At 33.1% G+C, this 12,289-nt stretch overlaps 1 protein-coding gene across 1 annotated transcript in view; it reads right to left on the reverse strand.

Moving 5' to 3' along the window:
* Positions 1–10,539, reverse strand: part of LOC114330340 (regucalcin-like) — a 31,735-nt gene extending 21,196 nt beyond the window's left edge. Inside the window, exon 1 of the mRNA XM_028279667.2 lies at positions 10,189–10,539. Within this exon, the coding sequence (XP_028135468.1) occupies positions 10,189–10,345 (157 nt within the window). The 5' untranslated portion in view covers positions 10,346–10,539. The remainder of the gene's footprint in view (positions 1–10,188) is intronic.
* Positions 10,540–12,289: the final 1,750 nt, after the last annotated feature.

Raw genomic sequence — 12,289 nt, forward strand, 5'->3', positions numbered from 1 at the left:
ATGCCAACGTTCCCATACATACTAATTGGGTGAGCGCTATTATTTTTTAAAATACAATGTTAACACATAATTAGCTATATTGTTGTCTGACTGTCGTTGTAAAAACATGCATTAACTTCATTGATTACGATTTTTGCTTTATTACACAAATGCATAATTAACGTTTAACTACTGACATGGATGTTTCAGGACGTAGACTTTGACATACGATATGCCATACTGTAGCCTATTCTCCTTTGTTTTTAATATGAATTTGGCTTATACAGTTGAGTCCGCGAATCTTTACCTGTGCGTCACCATTTAAAGCATACGAAATAAGTCGATGATAAGTCGGAAATTGAAATTTACTAAACGCAACAGCAAGTCACTTACTGTCACTTGCTGTTGTAACAAGTGACAGTAAGTGACTTGCTAAAACAATTTTGTTTTATACATTAACTACGGAATGATTCCTCGCACTGCTGTAGAAATAATACTAACAGCGTGAAATAACTAATACATACATGGAGTTACAAATAATGAAAAGAATGACCAGCGGAGGAGTGTCTCTCTCGCTGACTTAGATTTAACTGAACCTGAGCGGGAACCATCAGCGGTGTGTTTGACTTGTATAATACTTGGGGAATCATGATAGTCCGGGATATTGTGAGCCAATATACAGGTGGCTGTTATAGTATCCCGCTTTGTACCACATAATCGTTTCGAATGTGGGGCAAGAATCTATGTGGTAGTGGTATTCATCTTAGGGCGTCCTCTTCTACAGATGGGCCTAATGGGCTCTTGAGAAGCTTCTTCAGGGTCTGCACGATAGGGTGTCAGAGCAGATACATGGTACTTTTCGACAGGTACATCTGGGTTGCTGACAGAAGCGATTTCGTAGGTTGTAGGAGTCACTATGCGAACACGCGATAAGGTCCATCACGACGCGGCACAAATTTAGATGTGCGCATCTTGCTTGCTTTCCTTAGAACGTGAGTGTCTGCGAGAACTTGATCACCCACATTAAAAGCGACATCACGATGATGAGAGTTCTGGTACGAGTTTCTACGGTCCTGGGTTAGTTCGTGCTTTTCGCGCGCGGCGCGTAACGTATCACTAAGGGTAAGCAAATACAGAGTGATTTGCGGCACAAAGTTTTCAGTCTGCACTATCGCACGAAAGTCTCTATTGGCATCATCCGGAGTGCGTAACTCGCGTCCAAATGTTAGATAGGCCGGCGAAAAACCGGTGGATTCACACTTGGCAGAGTTCATTGCGAAACGTACGGCGGAGAGTTTATCTGACCAAACCGTATGATCATCTTTAGATAAGATAGCTAGTTGCGTTTTCATGTCGCGGCTTTTACGCTCAACGGGATTTGACGCAGGGTGGTACACAGGGATCAGCGATTGTTTGAAACCGAAACACTCTGCGACCGTTTGTATTACGAGTGCGGCGAATTGTACGCCATTGTCACTTATTACCTGTCGAGGCACTCCGTACCTCAGTATGACCTCGTCGATTAGGCACTTGGCACACGCGGCAGCGGTTGCTGTTTTTAGCGGAAAAAGTTCTACCCATCGACTTGCGACATCTTCAAATATAAATACCCAGCAGTAACCATCTGTAGTTTCTGGTAATGGTCCAAACAGGTCTATGCTAAGTACTTCGAAGCGTTGAGACTGTATAGGCGTCTGTAGTAGGCCTGCAGGTTTTAAGTTGGTAGGCTTAAATTTCTGGCAGTCTACACAGTTACGTAGGAAACCAGCTATTATTCTGAGCATACCAGGCCAAAAATATATTTTAGCGATGCGCTGATATATGCGTTCGACACCACAATGACCAGCTGTATAAGCATCATGGTATTGTTTTAAAATTTGTGGAATACGAGCACTAGCTACTACAAGTTGTGGCTCGTCTTCATCAATGTCTGGGGTGTAGCGGTACAAAAGTCCATATGACATCACATATCCTCTCTCCACCCACTTTTCAAGCCCTTTTATTATTTTCTCGACATTGGGGTGAGATACCTGCAATTGTCGAATATCGGCAGCGCTAAATGTAGGAAAATCGGCTACAACATAGCTTACTTATACTGTTTCTTCGGTTTCGTTGCTTGGTGGCCGCGAAAGCGTATCGGCAACCACATTTTTCTTACCAACAATGTACTCTACGCGCAGATCATAAGGCATTAGTTCTAGAGCCCATCTAGCGAGGCGTCCGGTTGGCGATTTGATAGACATCATCCATTTGAGAGTACAACAGTGAACAACAGTGGTGGTAGCGTCTTCGGGGTAACCTCTGAATTTCTTTACAGCCCACACAACAGCAAGGGCTTCACGTTCCGTTGTGCTGTAGTTTTGCTTTGCGGAAGTCAAGAGACTAGATGCATATTCCAACGGTCGTTCATCGTCATTCTCCACCTGGAATAAACATGCACCGATTGCATAACCACTGGCATCTGTGCGCAATATATAGGGTAGTCTGCTGTCCGCTTGTCTTAAAATTGGTGGCGAACACAGTAAAGTTTTAAGTGTTTCGAAAGCTTCTTGTTGTTTATGCTCCCAGGTCCATTTGAAGTTCTTCTTTGTCAGAGTGCTTAACGGCTTTGAAATTTCCGCGAAATTTTCTATGAAACGCCTGTACCATGAGCAAGTTTGTAAGAAACTTAAGAGTTGTTTCACGTTATTAGGAGGAGGCATGTTAATTATGGCAGCTACTTTCTTATTATTCGGCGAAATACCTTCGAGGGTAATGATGTGGCCTAAGTAGTGCACTATTTCACATACAAACGAGCATTTCTCCCGATTTTGCGACATAAGGGTTGGTGGGTACACGGAAATTACGAAGCCACTTAGTGATTTAGATTATATTGAAATAATACTAACAGCGTAAAATAACTAATACATTGAGTTAAAAATAATGAAAAGAACCAGCGGAGGAGTGTCTCTCGCGCTGACCTAGATTTAACTGACGCTGAGCGGGAACCATCAGCGGTGGTTTGACTAAGTCAAATTTACTTGTATAATACTTGTGGAACATGATAGTCCGGGAGATTGTGAGCCAATATACAGGTGGCTGTTATAATTTTATTTTTTAAAGAACATTATGAACGCATACATAATATTAAGAAAACGGTGGAGGTTCTTACAAACATTTTTATAACTGAACTAGCTGACCCGGCAAACTTCGTACTGCCTCAATAGATAAAAACAAACTTTTGTAAACAATAAACTTAAAATAAACAAAAGGAATTCGTAATTAATAAACAAAAAATGCTCGATGTGAATGAGTTTTTATTATTATTTTTAATGAATTACACGTGATGTTTGAAGTAATAAAGTTTAGTTAGAAGTAACAAAATAAAATTTGCAGTGCAACAGTTGCAATCTTAAATTTGTTTATCTTGTAATGAATATAACAGCTTTATTTGATTTACATTCAAAACAACCCTGTATTTATAATTGGGTTCGGGGTTGTCCAAAATATGTGTTGATTAATCAAAATAAAATTAAAATTAAATATCATTAAATAAAATGAAACAAAATTTCATAAAATTGAATAAAAGTTAATAAAAATAAATAAAACTGAATAAACTTCAATTTTTTTTTATAACATCTGTACGATGTTTGTATACTGCTATCTGGTCACAAATGACCAATTATCAGTTATTCTCTGACCTAACTTAATAACAACAAATACTTAAATCTAAAGGCATACCCTATGGCCTACTCTTATTATATCTATCAACTAATGCACTACAACTAACATGCAATAACATCACAGCACTATTCTCTGCTTTTTACACTAAACTCTTAAAGAGTATACACTTAAATAAAAATAATAAATGAATTTAAAAAATAATAAAATTAAAAAAAAAAATAAATAGAATCTAATAAAATAATTAAAATTTAATAAAATGAAATAAAATAAAATAAACGAAAATAAATAAAGTATTTAAATTAAATAAAATTAAATAAAATGAAACAAAATTAATTGAAATTAAATAAAATTTTATAATTTGCTGCTTGTTCTTTTCGTGTGCTTTTCTCCTGCTTGCCGTTCGTCAGAAAAGTTCGGTAGAGATATTTTTTGAAAGTTTCGAAAAATTAAGAAATTCATATTTTGCCCAATTTAAGTCCAAAAGTTAAACAGTTGCACTTTTCTTCGATGAAATTTATTGCTCGTTCTTTTTCTGTCCTCAGAATATTTCTACGGCTTAAAATATTGTATTTTGAACACCGATTGAGCTGGGGAAAAAATTTTAGTACGGTTCTGTTCGGAATTTTTCACGGAATTCGTATTTTTCCCGTAATTATTCTGAGAGTTATGACGTCATACGCAACCCCCTTATGACGTAGAGGTATGAAATATGATATAAACCTACTCCCAGTCAGATCAAACATACCTGCCAAATTTCATAAAAATCAGTAAAGTCGTTTCGGAGGAGTATGGCAACAAACACTGTAAAAGAGCATTTTATACATATAGCTGTAAAAATTTTGGTGGCTACTAAAATGACAATATAAAACCGTATAAACCTTCCCTGAACTTCCACAAAAAATTCAACGTCAAAATTAGCCAAATCGGTCCAGCCATTCTCGAGTTTTAGCGAGACTGACGCACAGCAATTGATTTTTATATATAAGATGCAAAATTTGAGATGGCTATTAAAAAATAACGGTCGAAGATAGAAAAGTGAAAATTTAGGGTTGCATTTACCTTTGCCTTCCACATCACACAAAATTAAGAAAAAACAGTTTGACCAAAAAAATAAAAAAATATATTAGGGGGGCAGCCCCCGTTACGACTTACGAATATGAAAAATACATAACAACCTATTCTCGGTCCGATCGAATAAACGTGGAAAATTTCATAAAAATCTATTCAGTCGTTCTCGAGTTATGTGTTGGTAACTGTCACGACTTTCTTTTGTTTATATAGATGTAAAATATTTAAATGACCATTAAAAAATAACGGTTAGTGATAGAAAAGTGAAAATTTAGGGTTGTATGTATCTTTACGTTCCACATCATGTAAAATTTATAAAATTAAAAAAAAAGAGTTTGTCCGAAAAAATAGAAATAAATATCAGGGGGGCAACCCCCCTTAAGACGCACGGGTATGAAATATAGATAACAACCTACTCCCGGTCCGGTCGAGTATATTTGCAGAAATTCATAAAAATCGGTCGAGTCGTTTCGGACGATTATGGCAACAAACACTGTAAAAAGAGCATTTTACACATTATAGTTGTAAAAATTTTGGTGGCTACTAAAATGATAATATAAAACCGTATGAACCTTCCCTGAACTTCCACAAAAAATTCAACGTCAAAATTAGCCAAATCGGTCCAGTCATTCTCGAGTTTTAGCGAGACTAACGCACAGCAATTAAGCATCGGTAACCAAAAAAATAGTAAAGTAATGTTGAAAGCAGTTGAAAGTGTACAACTGGATGAACTTTCTGTCATAATAATAGCGAAAGAATACACTGTACACATCAATGTGGCTCAAAGACTAGTTGAGAGCAGGTACAATTTTACATAGGTATTTGAATGTACACAGATAGTGTTACAGAAATCTTTTATAAAACAGGTTTTACAACAAAATTATATTTTCGGCGCGGTATGGCATGCCACATGTCAGTGGTTAAGGGATTAAAACAATTTTTTAATTTACACCTATAATAGTCTAGTCGGGTTAGACGAATAACAGGCGTAACCTTGCATTAGGAGCTTCCCCAAATTTTATTTTTCTAATCTTTAGGGGGGTCAATGGTAGTGTAAGTTGAAATCTCGACTGAATTCCGCCGTTGCGTTAGCCGCCATCTTGATTTTAAACGAGAGCTGTTTTTGCTCAATATCTCCGCCATTTTCAACTTTTCGACAAAAAGTGTAACAACCAAAGTTGTTGAAAATGTGATTTCCTATTATTTCTATTGTTACAATTTTTCCGTGCCGTCGATATTTTCCGAGTTATGACGAAAAATAGTGACAGTTAGAGCATAATTATTGAATTATCTCGTTTATTATTAGTTTTACGACAAAAATTGAGATAATTAAATTCTACACAATTTTAATTTCTTTTCATTTTTTTGCTAAAGTTAATATTTAAGCTAGTACGTATGCGATAATGGCGCAAGCGTAAGACCTGGTTAATTTTGTAGCAATTGTTTTTGTTCAATATCTACGCTATTTTCAACTAAAACTGTTCCAAATATGATTTCCTACAATCTCATTTTAACAATTTTATTCATGCAGTTGACATTTTCCGAGTTAAGTGGGAAAATAGTAAAAAGTGGTGGGGGGAGCATAATTACTAGATTGAATCTTGTTTCCGAGCTGCAGCAAATTTTATAATTCTGTCCTTTAGGGGAGATCAATAATAGTGTAAATTTAAAATCTCGATTAGCCGCTATATTGTTTTAAACGAGAACTGTTGTTGCTTAATATCTCCGCCATTTTCAACTTTTCGACAAAAACGGTAGGAACTAAAATTGTTGGAAACGCAATTTCCCACAATTTCTTTCCAACAATTTTTTATGCGATTAATATTCTCCGAGTTAAGGGGGGAAATAGTGGAAGCGGAGGGGAAGCATAATTATTGAATTGTCTCATTTATTATTAACTTTACGACATAATTGTACATAAACAAAAATAAAGAGAATTATATTTTATACAATTTTTGAAACTCCAATGAAACACCAACCAAACTAAGTACATAAAAGACATAAAAAATAACTTATATGCATTAAGTTTACTTAATTTTATTAACTAGTGGGTTTTATTGATTCAATTTGTCTGTCGATAATTAAATTTCATGTCAGCTAACATATTTTAATATTTCAACAATTTTTTTTAAATTTTGGACCTCGTTGGAGGGAACTTTTCCACCCCCCCCCCACTCGTAGACCCGCCAATGGTTCTCTCGAAAAATTGTAATAAATCGTAATTGAAACAATTTCATTCCTTTCACTTTTTGTCGAAAACTTGAAAATGGCGGAAATATTGAACAAAAACCATTGCTATAAAATCAATCAGGTCTTACGCTCGCGCCTTTACTGCATACGTACTACCTTAAATATTGATTTTATCAAAAAAAATGAAACAAATCAAAATTGTACAAAATTTAATTCTCTTCATTTTTGTATTTATTCAAATTTGTGGTAAAACTAATAATAAGCGAGATAATTTAATAAATCCATAATTATGCTCTAACTGTCACTATTTATTCCCTATAACTAGGAAAATAACGACCGCACGAAAAAAAAAAATATAAAAACGAAATTATAGCAAATCACATTTCAACAATTCTAGTTTTTACACTTTTTGTCGAAAAGTTGAAAATGGAGGAGATATTGAGCATAAACGGTTCTCGTTTAAAATCAAGATGGCGGCTAACGCAACGGTTAAATTCAATCGACATTTTAAATTTATACTACTATTGACCCCCCTAAAGAGTAGAAGAATAAAATTTGGGGCAGCTCGTAATGCAAGGTCAAATGCTATCCCGATTAGGCTATAACTAGCTAATACGACTTCTACGGAACGCAAAAAGAAGTATGCAGAATGATCAGAGGACAAAGGCAAGATATTAACGAATTAATAAAATAAACACATTTGAAAAGAAACATGGGCAGAATAGGTACTTCTGATCTCTATTTGCTAGCGATAATGAACCACCAACACCTGAAGTTACGACTAACGAAGAAATAGTAGTGGAGGACACAATAGCAAAAGAACTCCTAAAGTATGGACGACAAGATCTGACTAAATAACTGTTAAAACCTATACAAAAAATAATAAAAAAAAGAGAATACCACGTTATTTAGTCAGATCTTGTCCTCCATACTTTAGGGGTTCGTTTGCTATTCTGTCCTCTCCTGGTGGTTTGATTTCCTTAATGCTTCCTTTACGTGATAAGAATGGAAATCAAGCATCCTGATACTTCTCTTCAGAAAATGAGACAAATCGAACCTGGAATTTTACTGAGGAATTTACTTATAAAACACAACATTAAAGTTAACAATTAAATTGATAACAAACAAACGGAATGAAATTATAACATTAGCAGAAGTACAACAAGGTTTTAAGTCGGGAATATTATGCACCGACGCTATATTTATAATAAGGCAAGTTCAAGACAAATCTTAAAATAAATGCATTAAGGACCATAAGAAAGCAATCGACAAGGTAAACTGAAACAACAACAAGTAATACAAACATATTTATATTTCGTGAATCTTAAGAAAGCGTTTGACAAAGTCAACTAAAATAACAACAACTAATACCAACATATAGAAACTTTTCCTATCTAAAGTACTGCGTCAGATCTGCGATGCCCCTTGGAATATTAGGAACCACAGATTACACCACGATTTATAGTTAGAAAACGTTTTTCGAACCAATATCTGCTGTAAATTCTGAATTTCTGGATACAAGACCAGACTATCTTGCCATCCAAATCCGTTGGCCACAGATCTTCTCGATATTTCACAGAAAAGAAGATTAGAAGACCAGACCTTTTGGACTTCCAGTAAATCAGGAGAAATAGAGTATAGTGTAGTAGTGCGGTGAAATAACAAGTTGTTAATCTGGTAAGTTTAAAAGCTTTTCTCGATTTTTTAAACTAATAACCCATATTTATTGTCAGTATTGTTTATCTGTATCAACTTTGTTTGTTATTTTTAAATTAATCGTTATGTCATAGATTAAATTTTGGCTAAAATAATATTATGTCTTACCTGGGTGCTCGTCACTGGGTGGCCCGATTAGGGATGGGAAAAACCTACCGGTTTAAACCTAAAACCGGTTTTTTTTTACTTCGCAATAACCGGTTTCACCGGTTGTTTTTTTGTCCCGGTTATAACCGGTTTTTTATTTTTAAAGTAAAAACCGGTTATTAGGTTTTTACGGTGATTAGGATTAGGTTAGGTATTATTTTGGATCCCAATCATAATTATTATTCTCAAGTAATTATTCCAAACAGAACCATAATTCAAATTTTATTTTATTTTATAAAATACAGAAGCAACAATTATTAAGTTTTATTATAATATTTCCTTGAAAAGGTATTTGTAATCATAATATTTACATAAGAAGTGATCTGGTTGAATTAGACGCAAACATCATCTATTTTTCACACTTAACTCTTGACATTGAAAGTGGGTGAATGACTTTTTCTGATTACCAAAAATAATGCTCTGACTATGAATATCGAATTACTGATTACGAATACGAATCTCCAATACGTTTATTGCGTAATTTAACTTCTAAAATTTTGCATACAGATTATACAAAAACGACAGAACTGTAACTATGTGCTGGGCCACTACAGAGTAGTTGCGTCATTATTGAAATACGCGTCATTTTACACCTTGTTTCAGATGAATAATGACGCAACTGTAAATAGAACTGAAAATAAAAGCCATCGCTGTTAGAATAAACGGCATATTAAATATTTAAAAATCATTTTTTTGTAAAAAAAAATTTTAAGATGAAGAATGAGGCAACTGTCGATAGGGTTGAAAATGATGGAATTAAATTAAGATAATAAAATTACCAATAGGAATGAAACTAAAAGCCATCATTGTAAGGATAAATGCCATACCGATGCTCCTGGATGGTTACTAATTATTTAATTACCTACTATTTGAAATATTTAAAAATTTTAGATGAATAATGACGCAACTGTAGATAGGGTTGAAAATGGAGGGATTAAATTAAGATAATGAAATTTGAACCAATAGGGATAAAAATAAACGCCAGAAAGTTGCTCCTGAACGACGCCTCATTTAATACCTATTTTAAATATTTAAAAATCATTTTTTTGCTCTCCTGACGACATAAAATATGTCTGAATTGTCAATATGAATCAGTCAGATAAAATTAAATTATTGGAAGAATTTTTTACCAAGCAACAAAAACAAAATTTGTTTAATTTAGTACTGTTTTGTATTTTGATAACGATTTCCGCAGTGGAAGTAGGAAAAAAATAAAAATTTAGTTTCAAACTGTGGTTTATTTCCGAAATAAAATAGTAAATTGCCAAAAAATAAATTAACTTTTTAATAAAAAAAAGGATTTTTTATTTTAACATAAATATGGTTTATTTACTTCCTTTAGACACCAAAGGTGTCGTATGCAAAGGAATACATTACTTTTTCTTATAGTTTATGTTTTATTAAGGGTTAAAATTTGGAACTTACCAAGCTTTGCCCAAGTATGTTCTTTAGTACTGGGTACGTATCTATTGATGGTACTTTTTAATATATCCACAAAATATAAACATTGTTTTTTATCATCCCAATGCGGACCTTCACTCAACAGAAACCCCGACAGAAGTTTTTCCACCACAGGAGCCATAACGTGGTTTGAAATAAATGAATTTTAAAGACTAGTACACGGTGATTAAGTAGATTTGGAATAAAAAATTAATTAGTGAATAAATGAACTTGTTGCACTTTTAATTAAGCTGGTAAAGAGGTTAATTACTTATCAAAGTTAGTAACCATTTTAGGACTGTAAACTCGTCTCAAGAAATCTGCGTTCATTCTTTTACGTTATCTTATATAAAATATTGTTTATCTTTTGAATAATATTAAACTAATTTAAGAATTGTAGATAAACACATTCAGATAGTACTTAAGTTTTAAAATTGTTTCCAATTTGCTGATAAGTTTTAGAATCTTTAAGAAAATATCTTCTTCTTCTCGTGTCTTATCCATTGTAGACGATATCTATTAACACAGCAATTCGTATCTTGTCGGCGGGTTATAGGGCACTTATATTTTCCTCCATTTTAACTGCTTATAACTTGCATAAAAAATGAATGCGTTTAAAAAGAATTCGATCGAAATTTTGCGCCTACACTAAAAAGGATTAAAGTATTATACATTTTTGTAATCAGTATTTTAAAAGCTTTTAAATGAGGTGTCACATAATGTACTTTCCCGTTTAAACAAATCAAAGTTGTGCCTGTCACCTGAAGAGGGATCGCGTAAATTTCGAAACATTGATGCTATAGTGTACTATGATTATTTAAAAAATCGACCTGTCCGAGAGTTTTGCTTATGTGCTAAAAATAATTAAGTTAATAAGGAGGGGTAACACTTATTACAGCGCACTGTATAAAGATCTTGTTGCTGTGTACTCTAGAAAGCTATACCAGAGAAATATTGCAGTTTTTATTTGAATCTTCCCCACTCTCAGCAAACACAATATTTGGATGATTACTCTGAATAAAAGTTTGCTAATGATTAATTTTTTTTACTAAAATAATATAAACTGTTTTATAAATTGTAAATGATTATTTTGTAGTAAATAAATCTACACATATTCTTTTATTTATTTTTTGTTATGTAGATGTGAATTTTTAGATACTTGTTTGAGGAAAAAACCACGTATGTAAAATTAATAAAAAAAACTGTTAATATTCTCTTTATTTTGAAATTTACTCATTACTTACCATTTATATGCACCTAAACAAAGACGCTTACTTTGTTGAAATAATATCATTGAATATACCAATTACAATGATGTTCACCTAAAATTCATAAAAAAGTGGTATTGTAACTCGACCTAAATCAGGACCAGTGATGTTAATAACAATGACGTGGTACGTAAAAGTGAAAAGCTGAAGAAAAGTTATAAAATATGAATTAAGAAAATTACACAAAATATAAAAGCTGACGCAGTAAAAAAATAAAACGTGGAAATTTTGTTTAAACAATGTTTTTTATTTCACGTTTCGATTGATTGTATTTAGTGAGAGTATAAGATTAAATTGTACCTATACGTGATATGGTCCAAGTTGGAGATAGAGCTTTAGTTAACGTATCAAAGAATTTTGGAAATTCTATGACAGAATAACTACCTTCTAAGAATTATTCTCTAGTAGAATAAAGGATCTGTACGACTGTTTTAATATTTTAAAACGCTTATTATATAATATATATGTAAGTTTCTTTAAAACGTTTCCCAATGGTATGATGTTCAATGTTTCTTGAAATATTGTTTTTACCATTTCGTTTACTAGACATAATAACCAAAAGTTTAGACAAACACACATTTATTAGAAGCGTTGATTGACACAAACTTAAATTAGAAAACTGAAATTTGCCCAAATCGAGTTGATTTATAAAAAAGTTAATATTTACTTATTTGTCGTTTACTAAAATAAAATTAATTTAAAATATTTATTATTTCACCACCAGTAGTTCGCACCAACTAAAATAATAAGGAACAGGTACCTATAAATACCATGCCTTACTGGCCTACAACTTCGGTTAATTTTTAATATCAAATAAA

Source organism: Diabrotica virgifera, chromosome 3, assembly GCF_917563875.1.
Source record: "Diabrotica virgifera virgifera chromosome 3, PGI_DIABVI_V3a".
In the NCBI taxonomy this organism is placed as follows: Eukaryota; Metazoa; Arthropoda; class Insecta; order Coleoptera; family Chrysomelidae; genus Diabrotica; species Diabrotica virgifera.